At 38.1% G+C, this 20,000-nt stretch overlaps 1 protein-coding gene across 3 annotated transcripts in view; it reads left to right on the forward strand.

The window, feature by feature from the left end:
• Positions 1-255: 255 nt before the first annotated feature.
• Positions 256-20,000, forward strand: part of TM9SF3 (transmembrane 9 superfamily member 3) — a 45,168-nt gene continuing 25,423 nt past the window's right edge. Inside the window, exons 1-4 of one of the 3 annotated variants that reach the window (XM_053984435.1) lie at positions 256-377; positions 8,353-8,548; positions 14,857-14,979; positions 19,688-19,848. In XM_053984435.1, coding sequence (XP_053840410.1) covers positions 300-377; positions 8,353-8,548; positions 14,857-14,979; positions 19,688-19,848 — 558 coding nt within the window. In that variant the 5' untranslated portion in view covers positions 256-299. Of the gene's footprint in view, positions 378-639; positions 705-7,576; positions 7,788-8,352; positions 8,549-14,856; positions 14,980-19,687; positions 19,849-20,000 lie in introns of those variants that run through there. The other 2 variants (XM_053984437.1, XM_053984436.1) reach the window with 2 other exon arrangements.

Raw genomic sequence — 20,000 nt, forward strand, 5'->3', positions numbered from 1 at the left:
ACCTTTCGATTACTTTATCGATCAAAACGAAATACCAATTACAATTCCATCTGGTAAGAACGGCGCTCCCGTGCCCTCCTGCTGGCCGCGCTCTGCCCGAGGCGGGGCGCGGCCGCTCCGTGCCCGCCCGCGCTCCCTCCAGGGCTCCGCCCGCCCCGCGGGGCCCCCGGAGCGCTCCCGGAGCGCCCCCGCGGTTCCGGCGGGCGGGCGGGTGACGTGGCGGGCGGGGCGGAAGTGGCGTCGGCGGCGGGCGCGGGCCGGTGCCGCGGCGGGGCCTGCTGGGGACGCCGAGGCCCGAGATGGCGGCGCCCGGGCTGCTCCTGCTGCTCCTGCCGCTCCTGCCGCTGCGCGCCCGCGCCGACGAGCACGAGCACACGGTGAGGCGGCGCCCGGCTTCCCCGGGAGCGGCGCTCGGGCCGGGGCCCCCGTGCCGCGGCGGCGCGGAGAGCGCGGCTCGGTGGGCGGGAGGGACGGGGAGCCACGGGCCGCGGCCTCGGGGGGAGCGGGCGGCTGCCGCCCCGCGGGGCTCCCTCCGCGCCTGCTGCGCTGCTCGGGCTGTTCTGGCCGCGCCGGCCGAATCGGGCCCCGCGATCTGGTTCGGCGCTCGGGGCAGGGCCGCCGGGTTCTCTGATCCGGTTTGAACATCCTTGTGCGCCCGGGCGGGGTGTCCCACCTTTTCCTGGAGCAGATAAACGCCGCGGCAGGTACGCGTGCTTTGTTTGGAGAGCGCTGTTTGCTCTGCCCTCCTCTCGGGAGGATGTTTGCTCTTGCTTCAGAGCGCGGGTCCGAGCCGGAGCGCGGTTCTGACAGCCCTGCGGGACGGGGGGTGACAGCTCCCCTCGGGAAGAGGCAGGGATAGCGTGGGAATGGGCTGGGGAGCGAGGGCAGGACGGGCACACTGCCACGGAGCCGCAAGAAAAATGGGTGTATAAAATACTACTGATCTGAAAGCTCACACGTTGGCATGAGAATAGTTTTTCTGAAGTGCTCGCAATATTACTCAAAAAGAATCTTTAGGAAACATATACCAGTGCTCCGTCAGTTTCTCATTTTGCATCGGAGTGTTGTTTCCCGTGGCTTTCAGTGTGAGAAAGTGGAAGTTTGTGTGATGAGCTGAGATGTGATTTTGGAACGAGACTTTCCAAGAAACCATTTCTGTTTGCTGCAAGTGGAGTGTATTAGAACGTGGCTATGATTAAACACTGGATCTGTCTGACTGTCAGGGCTTTTTTTGCTCTGGAGCAGCCTGGCTGGTAAACACTTGCTGAGTTTCTTAACATACTTTTCTCAAGGTGAGGTGTGGTAAAGCTTACCAAGTGCTCTTAATAAAACAGATAAATAGTACTGATAACTTCTGTATAAGAAGTAGATAATTAGTTGCCTCATTCCATTTATTTTTGAGGACTCTTAACCTGATTAGGATTGTGTTTATTCTTTTAAAGGGAAAGGGTTTTATTGGTGCTGCAGTTAATGACAGAGAAGTTAATCTAATATTCAGTACTTTCAAGAAAGAGATGTTCTTTGAACTAGTTTAGGTCCCAGTTTTGTTGCTGAACCTATGCTTTAGAGTGAGGCTTCTGCTGAGGTGAGATGGTTTTCAGCATAGCAATGTGTTTATTTTAAGGGCTGGTTGACTTGAGGGATTATTCATTATTAAATTAATATTGGTAATCTTCTAGGGAAAAAAATTAAAGCTGTCACTGAATTTGTTTGGGTTTGAGCTCTCCCTTCAAAAGTGATTTCTGATGTTTTTAGGTCTTCTGAATGATTACCTAAACAGTTACCCATGGAAATCACAAATTCCTTTTGAAGGCTTGTATTTTTTTTCATCTGAACTACTCAACTCTGAGAGATTATAAGTCTATTTTGGTTTAATATTCTTGTTCACATAGTGTCCAGTTTATTAACTGGATAGGTTATGTGATAGGTTAGGAATAGTTGATGTAGAAAGACAGTTACCTTTTTTTGGAAGGCTGTCTCCTTGCTCGGGTATTTTGATATTTGAATCTTGTGTGGGAGATTGGAGTGGAAGCATTAATAGCATGAATGAAGCATGGCCAGGGTTTTGTAGTCGTGTACTGATGTTAAGATAAAGAACCTGAAGGAAATATTCCTTAAATACTGCATTTTAATGAATTTCAGTTTTAAATATGATTTCAGCTGGGAGATTAATTTTTTTATAATCAAAGTGCTTTACTACATTTTGAAGGCTCTGCTCACTCTTGGAGAAGTGGAAGGGAAATTTAGGATTTGGTAATCTCAAACTAAATTTTCACTGACTTTAGGACTCGAGACCTGTTGCTAGGAATACACATCCTTCTCCTTATCCTTCCATTTCCTCAGTGTGCAGTTGCCTGGAGGAAGGCGTGCTGGTGCATCCTGACACAGCTGTACAGGGTGTTGTCAGTGCTCTGCATGCTGGACCTACAGAAGTGCTGCCTTAAGCTTTTAATGCTGCTGTAACGTGGAATAGCATGCAGTGTGTGCTGTAATATGTATTACACATGTCCTTTTTTATGGTTGTGGACTTCTAAGCAAATACTATAAAAGGTAATTGTGAGAGGACTCTGCATGAAGCTCTAGGTCTATGCTATTGTTTCTCGAGATACTAGGTATGGATAGTGTCATTGAATCAACAGCTTTTACCCTTTATCTTAAATTTGAATTACTCTTTAAAAATCACATCTGCCTTTCTTTGGAGGAAGAACAGTGTAAATACAATTATAAGATAAAGACATGGATATTTAAAATGAATAGTAAGTGAAGAGAAATTTTTGCCACAGTATTTAAAATCTCCATTGTCTAAAGACAGTACAGCAGCATAACTTCAGGCCATGACAGAACAGTTTATCAGGAACTAACTGAAAATTTGTCTGGTGATTCTTTCACTTACTTTCATGCTTCAGAGCATATAATGTAATGCTCATTTTCTGTATTATAATAATTGTGACATTTTTTGACCTTTTTGATCCTTTTGTTTGTGGTAGCAATAGTATCAGTGGTGTGCTGGTGGCCTTATCACAATGCATATTGATCCTGCAGAAACAGGGCTGAGGGGCTCCTGCCTGGCCTTTGCTTTCACATCTTCTATTGCTAGAGTTGTTGGAATTGATGATGTAATAGACAAACCATAAAGCATTCTGAAATATCCTGTGGTTTTTGTTGCAGGAGAATGGTCTAGAGAGTAGGTAGCATTTAAATTTTTATGTTGCTTTAGTTTGATTGTCTGTGCTCTGTAAGATGAGAAATACATGAAAAACATTGAAAAATAAACAAAACCCAGCCTATATTGTGTAGCAAAATTCCTATTTTGATATGGTTGAGAAAAGTGTTTTTGCTTGATTTATACCCTGATCAAGTACATTAAAACCCTGATCATGTAAGGCTTATTTAAAATTAGTATATAGAATTAGGAACTTTGTATAGTATCTGAAAATTGTCAGAGAAGCATTGTGGAAAACATTTCAGTTCATGTAAAATACATATTTGCATGTGAAGTTGTGCGCAGATGAGCAGCCTGGTTCCTCTTTGAAGTTGTGTTTCCATTTTGAAGAGGTGAAATAAATGTCATGGAAGCAGGACATGGTGTGCCTGAGCAATCTTGTGCATCTAGGAAGTGTAACAGTAAAAGTACTGCATGTACAGAAGTTCAGCCTGTGCCACCAGTACAGTCCTAGACACATCCTGGTGAGGCATAAAATTCAGAGAGAAATAAAGAAGTGTTATTGGAAATAACCTGCTTTGTCCAAAGGAGAGCATGAGGCTGAAATCCACAGTTTAATAGGATGGATTTAATGTGGATGTGAGCTGCAAACATTGAGTATTATCACAGTGCTTGACAGATGGAATATCTGTAAGATATTGAGGACTGCAAGCCTGGGATATTACTTGCCAGGTGAGTCTTGCTTGCTGCCTCCTGTATTTCTTGTCTTGCTTCTATATCTTTGCTTTGCCATTAACAAATAATATTGATCCTTTTTTCCCCCCAAAAGATGTGCATTGTGAAGCATGTCATTCCAGACTTCCATTTGAGGAAAGGAGTAAAATTGCATATTTTCTGAAAGAAACTGTCTTGATTGGAATTTATTTTGCTGAATCATCACATGAGATTTGGCAGTTATAATCCTCTTTTTGTCTCCCATCATTTTTTTGAAAAGTGTTTTCCTGGTTTAAAGCAGAATATCAGCAACAGTCTCATATATTTTTCTGCAACCTTTCATATTCTGAGTTAATCTAGCCTTAATTGTTTTGTAGAATAAATAGTCTATTTTTAGGGTTAGCATGCTAATGTCTACAGTTGTGCAAAGAGAACATAAAGTTGCTTTCCACACCATGAATGCCCTGTTGGGTAACAGGAAAGGAAGATGCATGTGCTGTACTGAAGGTTGTGTCAGTATTGAATAGTGAACTTGAATCGTTTCTGAACTGTATAGATGTATGGAAATTGTCTTTATATTAAGTCTCAAAGTGCTGCACACCCCCAGTTTTTCACTAATTGTGTTACATAGAAGAGATGCACTTCTGGCCATGTCAGACTACACAAGCTTCCTGCCAGTTTAGTGTTCTGCAGGGAGCTAGAGTGGACCCATCAATACTGGCAACAAGGAAGAACTGTAGATAGGCTGGATGTGATTTTAGCTTGCACAGGCACATCCCTGCAGCCCAGTGCTCTGAACAGGCAGTGTGACCATATTGTGCTGCTTTGGAACAGATGCCCTCAGCTGTGATGAGGGTTGTAGATGATACATAGTTGTTTTTGAGGTGCAAGTTGGTCCTCCACCACCTGGTTGTCAATTACAGAAAAAAGTTTCTGAAGGTGTGTCTCCCTTAGCTTAACAGCTATATGGTAGGTAACTTGTGTCTATGATGAGACTTTTCAGGCAGCATCTGTAAATATTTCATTATATATTCCATATAGCCACAGAAATTACTGAGCTGATATTAAGCTTAGTGCAGAAAAATATGCAAAGCTTACAGACATTTTTTTCATAAATTACAGTAAGTGAAACATAAATAAAACTGTGTTTTGTAGCCTTCTCTCACATGTGGAAGTACTGGACTATGTGAGTTGTGGCATTGTGACCAAGTTGTTAAATGCTTGTGTCTGTGAATATAATTAGGATCTCTGAGCTATATGCAGTATATTATCCCTTCATATGAACCAAAACCAGAAGAGCTTGCTGAGATACACCAGAATACAGATTGCAGCATCTTATTTGTTTACCTTTCTTTGCCTTGTCATTTAGTATGTTGATCTTGGCTTACTTTATGTTCTCTCTCTCATAGCACGACCGTTTTGCTGAAAGGTGTGTTATATGTAAGCCTTCTCAAAACTTAGCAGCAGAGTCTCCTACAAAATACTCCAGTGCTTTGTCTTGCCTAAATAAATTTTCCGTTGTGTTGGCACTGTTATTTGTTATAGATGTTTTGATATTATGAACACCCTAATGAAACAGAACAGAAAAGAAAAAAGACAGAAAACCTAACATCAAACTGCCACACTTGAACTCTTTAATAGCACTGTGTTCTTCCACCGAGTTACCCTACCACTAGGCTAAAAATGCAGGGATTAGATATGTCATGTGAGAGAAATGTATTTCAATATGAAAACTCATAATTGACAAGGAGCAAAACCCAAGAAATGTAGAGAGAAGAAAATGTCCTTCAGTTTCTGCTGGACACCACCCCCAGGTTTAAGCTGAAGGTGCTTAAGTTGTTTTGCTTACTACAATGCTCTTAATTTGAGGAGGTCACCAGCAGCACCTGATGGGAGCACTGATGGATGGCAGACGGCTGTGCCTAAGGACTGTGTGAGTGAGGTGTAGCCTGGGCTGGCTGAGGTGTTGTGTTTGTTTACATAGCAGTCCTGAAAAGATTTATCTCCTGCTGTTCTGGGGTGGTTGTGAGAAAGGAGGAAGTAATAAATGCAGACTGAATTCTTTGCATCTGTTTGATGTGGCCCCTTTTCTCTCTAGAGTAGGTTGATGGCATTTTGGAGTCATTGTGGGAAAAACTCGTAGGCCCTGAAGAAGGACTAAGCCCCATGCAGATAAGAGACAAGACCAGATTTCTTATTGCAGATTTTGTAATTACTATTTAGTTACATTGGTAGATCAGAAAACATAGCAAGATTTTGCATATTATGTTCCTAATCTGTTGGTTTTTGCCTCATCTGTCATTTCTGGTATAGTTCCAAAAATGTGGAGGTCCCAGCTCAGTATGAAGCATGTCAGAAACGAACAGCTGAGAAAAGCAGTGGTCAGTATTTCTTTATTCAGGCAGTCAAAGATGAACTGACAGACCTAAGGATGTTGTCATATTCTATTACTGAAGGTTAAACAGAGACATTGGTCAGCTCACATGTAAGCTGTTTGGTACAAGTAGTGCTAAAATGGGCTCTTGACAAGTAAAGACCATTTTGAGAAAGAGCTGGAAATATGTTCTGCAGCTGTTAGATGAAGAAACAGAAGACATGATAGAAATAACAGGCTAGGAAGAGATAGGGACCAGCTTGTCCCGTGCTCCCTTGGCAAGAGCTAGAGGCAGATTCGAAGTGCAGATTCCACTGTCTGCTTCTGCAGCTGAGGGGGTTGGAACTGGGATTTTGCTTTCTTTCTGTTATCTTTACCAACTTTCTTTGGACAACTGTGCTGCACTGATGTAACCTTGCTGGTTGCTGGCAGAGAGAAGGAATGTCTACTTTCTCTTGCTTTCTCTTGTTTACTTTTTATTGATGCTTCTTTGACATGCTTTACCTGTCAGAAATGCTCTGAAGTGTGTGCTCTGCAAAGGGGCAAGTTTGTGAAATGGATAAGTGTTTGGTCTCTGTTGCAGCTCAGAATGAAATCAGTAAGATATTTTAAGTTTCTTGTTGGAAATCACTCACATAAGAGGCTAGAATGACCTTTGTACATCTTTGTAAACAAAAAGATGAGCCTTTAATTGAAATGGTGTGTTAGTTTAAAGGAATTAAATTATTTTCCAAAGCGTGTTTGTTTAAATCCTTGAGTTTAACTTTTAAACTCTTCATCTGAATTCTTTTTTCATTTAATTTCTGCATTGACCTCTTGGTATGACTGTGGTTGTTCTGAATAAATGGAGTTGAAGAGCCTTTGTTCATTTGTTAAAAGGGATATACAGAACTGTGTTCAGTATCTGTGCACTATATAATAGTTATGTCTAATTAACGTTTTGCTTTCTTTTCTTCTCCAAGGTGTTCTATGTCTGTGTTTTGGTCTTACAATAGTACTTTATACTTCAGTACCTAAAAAAATTCAGGACCTATATAGTGATTTGCTTTTATGTGTATATAATTATAAGTAGGGTTTTTTCCTGTCTTAGAAGTTATATCGCTGTCTCTGTCCCTCTTATTCTGTTGAAATTATAGGTGAAGTAGTGCTGTGTGAGAGACTTTGTGTAGCAATCAGCAAATCTGATACCTCATCCAGATGCATACAGATATAATGCAAATTATTATTTCAAATAATTTAATTTTCCTGAATTTGTCCAGTATTTGAATACTGATAGATTAATGACTTTTAAGTACTGTTTTTTTGTTGTTCAGAAGTAATAAGGGCTTGAAAAAAATTATTGGAATTATTGGCTCCTAGACAAGGAATATATTTTCCTGGCTAACAGTAGCTGTGGAAAGTGAAGAGTGAATGTTCCAAGAGAGAATTTCGTGGCAGCCACCAGACTTCTTGCTGTTCTGTTTTTTCACTGTGGGACTGTTGGAAATGCATCAAAATACAGTTCTTCTGTCTGACTTTGGCTCTTGGCTACTGTAGGTATGCAACAGTTTAATTTTAGTGCTTCCTGTGAGGCACTGTGCTCTTCTGGGAATTTTGAATTCAGTTTATACCCTTTCTAAAAAGAAAGGGAGCTGCATTTTAGGAAAATACAAAATATCTGTCAGTGTGGGTAGATTGCCTGACTACTTTGCTAAGATCTTGTTTAACAAGACATTAATTTGGTGTTGCCTTTATTTCAGTTGAGATAAGCATAGTTTTGTTTTTAACTGATCTGTGTTTTACAAAATTAGTAAAAGCTTATTTATATTCAAGACTCTTGCTTGCTGCATCTTCTACATCTTTCTTAAATCCCCCTTGTCTGATACTTCACTGATGGGCTGTTAGAAACTGTATGATCAACTTGGCTTTTTTATTTCTATGAAAGCAGGCTGAAATTTTATCCTAGAGCCCCTGTCAAAAGACAAAAGTGCTCAGCTGTCTTTAAAAGTGGCTGTTGCCTGTGATTGAGCAATCCTGCTCTGCTAGTTAATATGATTAAGAGTTTCTTGAACATTTTTATTCTGCTGGGCTTCTCATCTAACTCAATAACTTTATCTTTCAGTACCAGGATAAAGAGGAAGTTGTTCTATGGATGAATACTGTAGGACCTTACCACAATCGCCAAGAAACATACAAATACTTCTCTCTCCCTTTCTGTGTGGGATCAAAAAAAAGCATCGGCCATTACCATGAAACCCTAGGGGAAGCACTTCAAGGAGTTGAATTGGAATTTAGTGGTCTTGACATCAAATTTAAAGGTAAGTGATTCAAAGTGCATTTAGTCACTTTAAAAAATACACAGACTCTTCAAACTTGATCTTTTAATGAGAAGAACTGAAATTTTCTTGCTGCTAGCAGCTGAGTGTGTTTTGTATGGTTGATTGGTACTACCACTGGCTTTTGAGTTTACAGTGAAGTTTCCATCTATGTGCCCTTGAAGGAAAATGCTTGCAGCAGATATTGCTTCTGAAGTAGCTGATATCATTTTACAAAGTAAAACTTAAGTTTTCTGTATATGAATGTTTGATTATTTAGTGGAATTAATATTCTGGAATTACCAGTTCTGAAGATGTAGTAGACTCACTGCAATTGCAAAGGAGTAGCAAGGGCTCAACATCTCAAAGTTCCACCTCAACACAAAGTTGATAATTGTATCCTTCTGATTATGGTCTAGTTTAAAATAACTTTGACAAATACCTTCATAGTGCTGTCTCTAACTCATCTTACTCCAGTCAGGATGGAGCAGGATGAAGCTGGTTTGTTTTTTTTTTTTTCTCCATTGTTCCCTGTCCTCACCATCTTACCATACTGTTCCAGAGAAGACATTTAACTTCTTTTGCAAATATATTTCTTGGTATTAAGGCCTGAGTCTTCTATTGTACAATTTCTCTGTGTGTGTCCTTTCAGATATCTGTAGCTAGTAGTTGCAGAACTTCAAATGGTAACAGATTCTTTTTGCCTCTTGAATTTGAACATTTATTAATTTGATTCAATTTATGTTTCTCTGTATCTTTTTTTCCAGAACACTACATTTCATCATTAGTGCTTAACTGGATGGAGGACTTAAGCATAGTATCTCTTGTCTGAGCATTTACAGTCAGATGGGATTTAGTTTCTGTAAGCTGTAAGAGTTTTATCCAAAACTGGACATCTGCAAAATAAAAGACCTAATGATGTTTTTGCTAGCAGTAGGATAAGTGGAATAAAAGATTTTTACAAAGTTTGTTAATACCTTAAATTCTTCATAATTTAAAAATTTGCATAGAGGACAGCATTGCCACACTAAAGGAGTTTGGAGCTGAATCTTTTCTTTTAAGAAAGGAAGAGTACTTGTAGAAACACTGGGAAACAGTCCTACTACTGGTTTGTAATACTTGTAGCATACTGAAAATTTTATTCCATGTGGGAGAAATAGTTCTCTTGTCAAACCTCATAGAATGTTGTCAGAAACACAAAATGGAAAGGACAGTGAAGGCAACTGGCAGCAATTCAGCACATTGGTGAAGATTAATAAAGTTTCTGTTATGAGAATATGGTAAATGTTTGTTTGTACAGCCAGTTCAATGTGTAATTTTTACTGCCTTTAAGTACCCCAACTTTACAAAGAGATTCTTTTATTCCTGTGACAAGTGCACTCTCTAGGTGCAGCATCAAATTGAAAAGACTAGAAAGTTTGTGAGTTGATGTTTACTGCTATGATGTAGCCAATGCACAGGATTTTTAAAATTTAAATTCTTGTTATTAACACCTTGGAGTTAAGTAGATTGATAATCCCATTTGGACCTGCAGTGAATTGAACTCTCAGCCAAAGTGGCTGCAGGACAGATGTTTTCAATAAGGCAGATGATACATGCTAGCTGGTTGATTACTAAGTGTGTGTAGATGATGTGTGAAGCTGTATATGTGCACTTTAGTTTTTTCTCTTGCAGTCTGTGTCCTCTGGATAAAAGATGAAGACAATAATCTCTTTGCTGTTAACTGTTATCCAGCAACTTCTGCATCAGGAGGTGTTTTAGTATTTCTGGCAGTGGTCCATGACGTGAAATCTGAGTGGGAGTCAACTCTATTTTACTATCCTTAATCTGCTGTTAAAAGTATTAAAACACTGATTTTTCCACATTTCAAAGTTACAAATCTAAAGTAATTGTAATAGTAGTTATTAGTATTTAGAATGAAATTAGTATTTAATATGAAATTATGTAAAATTTTTGTAATTCAAATCCCCTTGATATACAGGTTTTAAAAATAAAGAAATAGAGCAGAGGATTGCAATACTTAAATTCATTTTTAGAGGCTTAAAAGTTGTAATAAACACATTACAATTCATATCCAGTTTATGTATTGTAAATGTGGATTTCATAGACCAGTCCTTAAAGTTTAACATTTGCATAAAGAATTCCTTTCCAGTTTGATTGTTGAAATGTGATGGTAGCTCAGTTTTTTGGTGACATTTTCTTGGTAGATAGACCGTGTTTTTTGCGGAAGTGGTGTTCACTTTTGTTTGTTTGTTTGTTTGTTTTTGGGGTTTCTTGTGGGGTTTTTTTGTAAATAGATTGTATCCGTGAAATTTAAATAATATTTTTGTAATGGATAAGTTTTATTTCAGTGTGATTGATACCAGCTTCAACTCTGCATCAGTGTTCCAGAAGTTGCTGCAATTAAATTGAGACAAGACTGTTGGTGTTTTTGTGGTGGCTTGGTTTTTTGGTTGGTTTTTGTTTTCCTTTTTGTTAACAGATAGAGGCTTGGTTGGTACCAATAGATTCATGTGTTCTTAAGTAAAAGATACAGCTTGAAGGAGTGTTGAGTATCTAAAATATGCAGCTGAAATAATTAAGATAATAAGTAATAAACTTGTACAGATTTTCTTCATGAATATGTGAATCATATCTAAGTTCTGAGTTAACAGACATCTGTGCTTTTCTTTATGTGTGTTTGGCATTATGGCAAGATTAACAGTTGCAGGCATTTCTTTCTCTTTAAAGTATTGTATGAGTTTACAAAATTAGATTTGAATGTCATGCTTTTAGGTTTTTATCCTCTAAAGTGAGTAAAATGGAAATAGAATTGTTCTAATAAATTAGCTTCTGCAATAAAAAAATAATTCCCTTCTCAACATTGTTTGACTGGACAGCAGTAGCAGGTAAGTGTGAAGCTGCATGTTCATCATATTCAAAGAATTGTTTAGGCTACAGCTGCTGCTAGCTGAAGTACTGACCTGTGTAAGTAAAACTGACCGTTGAATCAGTAGGCATTGCCTATATTTTTTGAACTAGAATAAGAAAAATTATGATTCTGCAGAAATGTGCCCTTCTGAGGGTGAAGGTTTCCACTTGGAACTCTCATAGTGGTGACTGATGGGGCAAATTTACAGTGTATTCAAGTCTCCATGAAGTAGTGTTTCTTGTACTAAGTGTGGCTTATGAAAGGATACATGCAATCATACAGGATAGCTGGATTTTCCTTTCGTTACAATATGAACAATGTTGTTCTTATATCACAGGTCTCAGATCTGTATAAATATCTGTGTGAAGGAAGAAATGTATTATTAACATGCACTCATATTGTAATATAACTTCTAAGTTTTCGGTTGGCTTAATTATCTTGTCAAGCTAAATCTGGGATAATAATGCTTTTTAATTAACATGTCAAATTCTTTACTCAAGTATTTGAGTGACATCCTGTGTTACACCTGAGACCTAGTAAATTATTAAATGTATTGAACATTGGTATCATAGAGACTTCAATTAGAAAATTTATTTTTGATATTAGCCTACAGTGCCATTAGAGAAGATGAATTTAAAGAGGAAAAGGATGATTTAACAAAATTGCATTCAGAAATGTTACTAATTGACCATATTTCTGATTGAGAGTTCTTCACCCAAACTTTCTACTGCAAGTCTAGAAGGATGACATTTAGTGTTGTCAGATATAATGAGGTTTTATATGGTACACATGTTTGAATAAAACCCCATTGATCTGACTGATCTGACTGTTCATAGGAAATTTGAAATCTGGCTAAGCACACTAGTTTTCTAATGAGTCATGTTTTTAGAAAATTTCCTGAATGTGCTACTGACATTCCTGAAGCTTTTTTACATAGCAGATACTACTTTGACATCCCTTATACAGAGGCACCATAAAACCAGCCATAACTTTGATAAGAATTCTCTAACATATGCAAAACCTTAGATCTGGTAAAGCTGTAATGAAGTAGACATCAGGTTTCCCAGCCACCAAATGCTGTTTTAAGATTCTTTCATTCAATCATTTAACACAGTGGATTTAAGCTTGGCCACCTAATCCTGTCCTGTAACTAAATGACAGCTTCTTCTGTCAGTGGCTGGAGAAAGGAGCACTTGTTTTAAAGGGAGGTGAGAGGAACTGTAGAGTGCAGTATGGTTGGCATCATACTCCATATGTAATGTCATTCCCTGTGTTTTGCAAGAATTGAATGTGATTGTTTCTAATGATTCCACTGGGGTTTTGTGTGTGTGCCCTGGAGCAACTTGTAACACAGTTAATCCAGATGTGAAGATACTATCTCTGTGATTTCTTCTGGTGTTCTGAATGCTGGGAATAAGATCCGTAAAAATGAGTGAAGGTAGGTTGTTTTTGTGGCACGCTGCTATCTGCAGCCTTGTGTCAGTGCAGTGATTTCACTTCAAATTATATTTGATGATAAATGATAAAAAAAAGTTTGGTTTTTTTTTTTTTTTTAATAGCAGCAAACCTCACTGTTTATATCCTAAAGCATTATATGCAGAATAGCTCATTTCAGTTGGTGAAACAAACAAACAAGTGGCAAAGTCCACAGTCTGAAAGCCCGTGGAGTAATTTAGAGTAGTTTACAGTCTAACCTACCTGTGCTGGTACTGCTGGGAACCAGAGAGTCACCTGAAGCCAGCCTGGCCCCCATACTACTTCTCCAAAACAGGCTTCTTGCTTCAGCCCTGGGAAATGCTTTCTTCAACAGCCTCTATCAGTTTCTCTTTTACCTGTATTTTAATTCATGGCTTATTTTCATTTGATCTCTGTGTTGAACAATCCTTTGAGTCAGAAAATGTGGTATTAGAAAGGTGTTATCCTTTATTTGAATGTAGTATGACAGTGAAGTGCCAAATATTTTGGAAAGAATCCTTACTTAGCAAAAAATCGAGAAAATGATGATTCTGGGGTTTGTGGGTTGGCTTCCCCCCCCCCCCTTTTTAATTAATGGTAAGACAATTTAAAACTCTGTTAAAATGAAAATGTGCCAAGGAGAGGCATTTTGCGGGTGGGGGGAAACACAGTCCAAAAATACAGGATCCAACTTGGTAGAGGCATAACTGCAAACTTGAATTTGTATGTCTGTTTCAGCTGTGATGCCAACTTTAATGGCTTCCTTCTCTTAAATGTACCAGTATGGGCCCTGAAAGTCTTCTTGGTACATTGTTGACTTGAATGGTTTTGTTACTCTCTTCTTTTTCCTCCAGAAGAGAAGTTTTGTTGACCAGATGTACTTGGCATATATTGATTTTTCTTGTTACCAGAGAAATTATGTTTTTTGTTAGAAATATTCTGCTTGGCTGTGCTTTTTCTGTGCAGATGATTTGATTTGCCTTTTAGGCTTTATGTTGTAGTTAGTGTATTGAAGAAAGTAAGCTGAATTTTGATACAAATTAGAGCTGTACTTAGGGCAGAAATTAATTTTGTCTACTAAAATAATGTCATACCAATAATGACAAAAAGAGGAGAAGTTGGAATTCTTTACTTTTACTGTGCTTTACTCTTTGTAGCATGAAAACAATTACTAAGATGTAGGTGAGACAGCTTGTTGCTGTCTGAAGTCTTATAAATATGAGGCCTTTCAGAACTTCTTCACTTGAAAAGGAGACATTAGGGAAGGAAACTGGGATGCAAAAGAACGGCTGCTAACAGTATAACTTAGGAATTGTAGATGGGGAAGAATAGCTTTCTGGCTGAAAGAGGTGCATTTATTTTATTTCATTTCCAAATGTAGTCTCTTGTGCATTCTTTGCTTTATTCCTGTTTTTGTCTTCTCTCATTTTTTTTCTCTGCTTTACTCTGATTGCTTTGTTTCTTCCGTAGGGTAGTTTCTTCAAAATTGCTGAGAACTTTAAAAAGTTTTAGGTTTTTTTACAATCATTATTCCTAGTCAGTGAAGCTGATTATACTAAAACAGAGATAATGTTGTAAACAGTGTTAGGTATTTGTTAATAATTTCATACCTCTTGTTAAAGTTAGAGAGATCTTATTATCTGTTCAGGTGAATCTGCTGTCAGCTTTTGTACCTCAATTTAGTGTGGATGAAGCAGCAAAAGGATACTGTGAAACCTTTCCTTGTCCAGTATATGGAAAGCCTCTGCATGCAGAAGTGTAGATTTGTGAACACAATCATGTATTTGCTTTAATGGCTCCTTTTTAAGTGTCCTTTATTATCTTCTTGAGCATATCCAAGAGGGCTTGGAGACTTCAGCTCTGTCCATTCCTCCATTTGCTTGATTTGCCTTCACTTTGAGCCAGCTCTTTAATAAATCTTCAATTGTGCTTTAATTTTTTGCAGATGATGTGATGCAGACCACTTACTGTGAAGTTGACTTGGACAAGGGAAGAAGAGATGCATTTGTGTATGCTATAAAAAATCACTATTGGTACCAGATGTATATTGATGACTTGCCAATATGGGGTGAGTGATGTTATGCATTAATGACTGATTACACCTACTCAAGTTCTGTACTAGTGGGTTTCATGGAGTCATTTAATGACTAAGCTTCCTTGCAAGAATTTCACAAGAAACTTACATGCAAGTCAAATTCACAAGAATATGAAGTAAAGTAATAGAGGACATAATCTTAAGCTGCACCATGGGAAGGTTAGGTTGAACATTAGGAAGCATTTATTCACAGAAGGGGTGATTAGACTTTGGAATGGGCTCCCCAGGGAGGTGTTGGAGTCACCATCCCTGGAGGTGTCTAAGGAAAGACTGGATGTGGCACTCAGTGCCATGGTCTAGTTGACAAGATGGTGTTGGGTCATAGGTTGGACTCACTTATGTCAGTGGTCTTTTCCAAACTAATCAATTCTGTGTGAAATAAGTTGAAGGCTTATTGCATTGAAAGAACAGTAGGATGATTGTACTAGCGAAATACAAAAACGGTGAAAAACTGTTTGTTTCTAAAGCCCTGATTTAATTACAGTAAGTTCTTAGGTTTAAATTTGTTCAAATGTTCAAGTGAGTGGTAATTAGATAGGTTATATGTAAAGTCCATGTTATTGTGATCAACAAACTTCTCATTTGAGAGTTGAAACTTTATTTCGCTACTTTTCTTTATTACTCATGCAAAAACTGTTCTGTTTAATTTTATGGTAATTTAGTGGATGTTAACAGTGTTGATTTGTTGTCTGTGTTTATATGGAGTTTTATTTTACTTACTATTTTACAATTCTCAAAATTTCTCTTGCTGAGTACTATTAATCTGGGTTTAGAAGTGCTTGTGTCCTGAATAAAAACGTGTGTATCTCTATTGCCGTTGTCTCCTAAGGTCTCTGTGTTTTGTTGCTCTCTCATAACCTGTGATCACATACCTAGTAAAGAGTGCTCTGCAGATTGCCCTTTTCACTGATAGCTATCAACCAAACTCTCCAAGGACTAATCTTCCTGTTGTAGATATAAACTGAAAGGAAATGAACAACAGCTATAAAGTCTTTGTTGCCTGTGTTCCGTGAAAAAGGTAAACCTTCCCAAACTAAACAAAGTCCCACAGCACCTACAAAAATGCAGTTCAAGTCATGCAAGAGAAGTTCTTTGGTAGCTGGTATGAATAATGCTATCCATCATTAATTCATTTTGACAAAGGGTGCTATTTTTTAGTTCTTTCTTATTTTAATCTGTTTTAGAAAATATCTGTCTGATGAACATGGCAGAAATCTTAACACTTTATTTATTTATTATTTGTCTGGTAGTCAGGAAGGTCTGGTGGTTTTTGTTTTGTTTTGTTTTGTTTTTGTTTTTTTTTTTTAATGTGTCTGTTTTTAAAAGATACCTATAATGCCTGAAGAGAAGTACTTAAGTATCGATTTTGTTCTTTTCAGCTGATTTGTTTATTGTTTGTAATGGCTCTGTAGCCAGGATCTAGACATGAATTACTCTGTGTGACCTTTACTGTACTACTTGTGCAGTTGCTGGTAGGCTTTTTAAAAGCATGCATGAGTGACAGTTGTTGCTACAATATTTTTTATGGCTTTGGCCTTTCAGCAAAAGACCAGTGAATTATTTTTCTAGACTAGTGGCAGGTATGTAGGCTTTGAATTGCCCAGGGATGATGGATGCTAAGCTGACTTCTTTGGAATCCGACATGGCTAACAAGTCTTGGAGGCTTTCTTTTTTAGGATTTATTTTCCTGGTCATGTTTCATCATCTGAAATGCCAAAGAACAAACATACCTACTAAATCTTCTATGCATGACAAATTTTATGCTCTCAGCTAAAAAATCTGGTTTCCTGTGATTCCAGTGTTTTTAATGTTTCCCAATAGTATGCTTTTTATGCACAAGAAGTCAGCTAGAAAACATGTGGAATATAGGTATCATCTTTCTAAGATATTAAGAAGCTGCTTTTGATAGTTTGGAACCAGGATCTCAAGCTGTGCTACATAATAGGGGACTGCAGGATCATAAGTACAGGTAATATTATGTAAGGATATAATCTGACATCAGGTGTGAAAGCAAGTGGTGCTGACAGTTTTGGTCTGTGTCTCCTGCAGGTTAGGTAAAGTAGCAGGACTGCAGATTGGTCAATATTAGCCTAACTTTTATTCAAAAAATTAATGAGTTCTTGGTGGGGGGCTGAGAAAGGAGTGAAGAGAAAGGAGCACCTGAACCAATCAGAAGTGTTTATCTGCAGGTCTGAATTAGTATTTTGGACCTTTGTGTTCCCAGTATAGTGGAGAAAACTGGGATTATAGCTTATCTGCAATAATTTTGGTTTTCCTGGGTCTCTGTTCAGCAATAGAAATGTTTCAGGCTCTGAGTGCTGCTTAAAACTTAAAGCACTGAGATTGCTGCTAACTGAACAGTTTTTATTTTAAGTATTTCTGTTATGAATATGGCATGAATGCTACTGTACATATGCCTCTGCCAGCTTACTGGTACCTTTGAGTGTGTTGTGTAGACTTGTCTAATTGGTACTTGATGTGGTGGCAGGTAGAGACACTGAAGAAAGCAAATATTTTTTGCTTGATTGTTGTTGCACAGCTGTAACTATTTCTAAATAGTTACTAAATTTCAGTAATTATAAGGAAGAAAACCATTAGGACTATTCAAGATACATGGATGTAAGAACTGAAGTAGTTATGATGGCATCTCTGAAACACTTTGAATACTGAGAAGGGTTTTCTTGGTTTCATGAGGATAGTGTTGAGAACTGGTTACCCTCAGCTTGCATTAAAAATAGCTTGTGCTGAATGACTTTTTTTGTTACTGTGTGAAGGCTATCATGTCGATCCACTTTATTTGGATTACCTATCTTGAGAAACTTACTGGCCAGCATGTATTGTATATACTGTATGACCCAATATCCTATTTTTTTTCATTGTTGCTTCATATCTTGTAGCTGGATTAAACCAAAATTTTGTTCCCTAAATGTCGATGGCTGGAGTCCTTTTTTAGTGCTACCAAAGTAAAGTTCTCTGTGAAGAGTGTAAAAGAAAAGGATTCAGATGGTGCTAATGTTTGCTGAGAATTCTAGGCAACTTCTCTTTAATTCTATTCTTAAAGCAGACCATTCACTTCCCTGGGCTCATCCAGATGCATTGATGGCACTCCTCCTGTCTCCTGGCAAACTTTAGTTAAGTTCATCCTTTATGTTCTTTATGATTTTCCACCTTGCTAAGGCTTACTGATACCAGACATATGTACAAACACTAATTCTTAAAATTTGCCCTAGAAGTCCTCAAGCCCTGTAAGAAGTACTCTATTTTCAGTAGAGATTAGGCATAAATTAACCTTTCTTAACTGCTGATAACTGAAGGTAATGACATCAAACTGCTGTTTGAGGGCTCTGGAAGGTTTACACTATTTTCTAACCTGAAAAAGACAACAAGATCTTTCTAAGTGCATTCAGAAAAAATCAGTCTGTTTTATATTTTTTCCTGAATTGCTGTCCCACAGTGGAGAGAGACTAGGCTTGATTGTTTCAGGACATTCCCTAACTATGTGAAGCACTGTGTTAGTTCATTCCTTCAGTGAGTGATTGATCAGAATGTCCTTTAAGTAGTTTAGAGGTCTATATTGTCATGGTTCTGGATACTACCATGGGAACAGATGGCATGGCAGGTGCCAGGCTATATGGTGGAGGCACAAACTGGCACATGTTTTGTGTAGATGGCATATACAAGGCAATCCTGACAGATGAGCATGAGTAAAAAACTTGACAGAAAAATACCACCTTGAAAATTAAAAAAAAACAGGTGATGCACAAAGGCCCTTCCTTCATATGCCTGGTGCTTTGTGATAGCCTTGTGATAGTTCCATATCCTTCACCTACTTCTTCTCCCATTCCCCTCAGCCTTGTGTATCTTGAGTGCTGCTTTTTTGTGACTTTCCATCTTGTACATCTTGACATCAAAGGTGACACTTATAGCCTGGGAACTTGTTGACTGTTAAGCTTTTTCTGTTTTCACCCAGCACAGCATAGTCTCTGGAATTCTTCTGCAGTAGATGAGACATTTTGCACTAACTTACTGAAAATTAGGAACTTAATCATAGAATGGTTTGGATGGTTTGAGTTGGAAGAAAACATAAAGCTCATCATGGTACAGCCACAACTTCTCTTGGGCAACCTGCCACCTGTACTATTCTCACAGTAAAGAATTTCTTCCTAATATAAAACCACATTTTTGGCAAGCATTGGAAACTTGTGTGCAAACAAGAGCAAAAAGCATGTGTTGGAAAGTAAACGAGGATTGCAGAGAAAAAGTAAAATTCTTAAGAGGAAGAAAAACGAGTGAATAGATAGATGGAAAATAGGAGATTATAGAGGTCTTGGCTAAGTTCTGTTAGGGAAAATGAATCTCTAGCTATGTGAATTTAGATAGTTATTTATCTGGTAAGAATTGCAAATAAAACTAGAGGCACTGTTGTTGGGTCCTCTGTAGTTTTTGTAGCTGCATGCTTTGTCTTTTAATGCCATTACAAAATACGTCTTTCAGAGACCTGGGATTTAAAGTGGAGTCCAGATATTAGAGTTAAAAAGAAGAGCATAAGTTCTTTTGTGTCCTCTTTGTTTATGTTGCTTTTTTAGCTGGCAAAACTTTGTAATGCACATTTTTAAAAAGTAAATGCAAAATATCTGAAAAGCATACCTGTAATAGTTGCTTGCACTTGTTTTCTATGCAGGGATTGTTGGAGAAGCAGATGAAAATGGAGAAGATTATTACCTTTGGACTTACAAAAAACTTGAAATTGGTTTCAATGGAAATAGAATTGTAGATGTCAATCTGACCAGTGAAGGAAAGGTGAAACTGGTACCAAACACAAAAATCCAGATGTCATATTCAGTAAGTAATTTGGTAATGCACCTATAAAAAGAAATTCTACATGGTGAAAGAGCTCAAAAATATAGGTACTTGTGTACTACAATATGAACTGATATGTTGGGCTATGTTAGTGGAAGATGCATCTTTACTCCTTCAAATATTCCGTTTTGTTG

The sequence above is a fragment of the Vidua macroura genome, chromosome 8 (genome assembly GCF_024509145.1).
Source record: "Vidua macroura isolate BioBank_ID:100142 chromosome 8, ASM2450914v1, whole genome shotgun sequence".
NCBI lineage: Eukaryota > Metazoa > Chordata > Aves > Passeriformes > Viduidae > Vidua > Vidua macroura.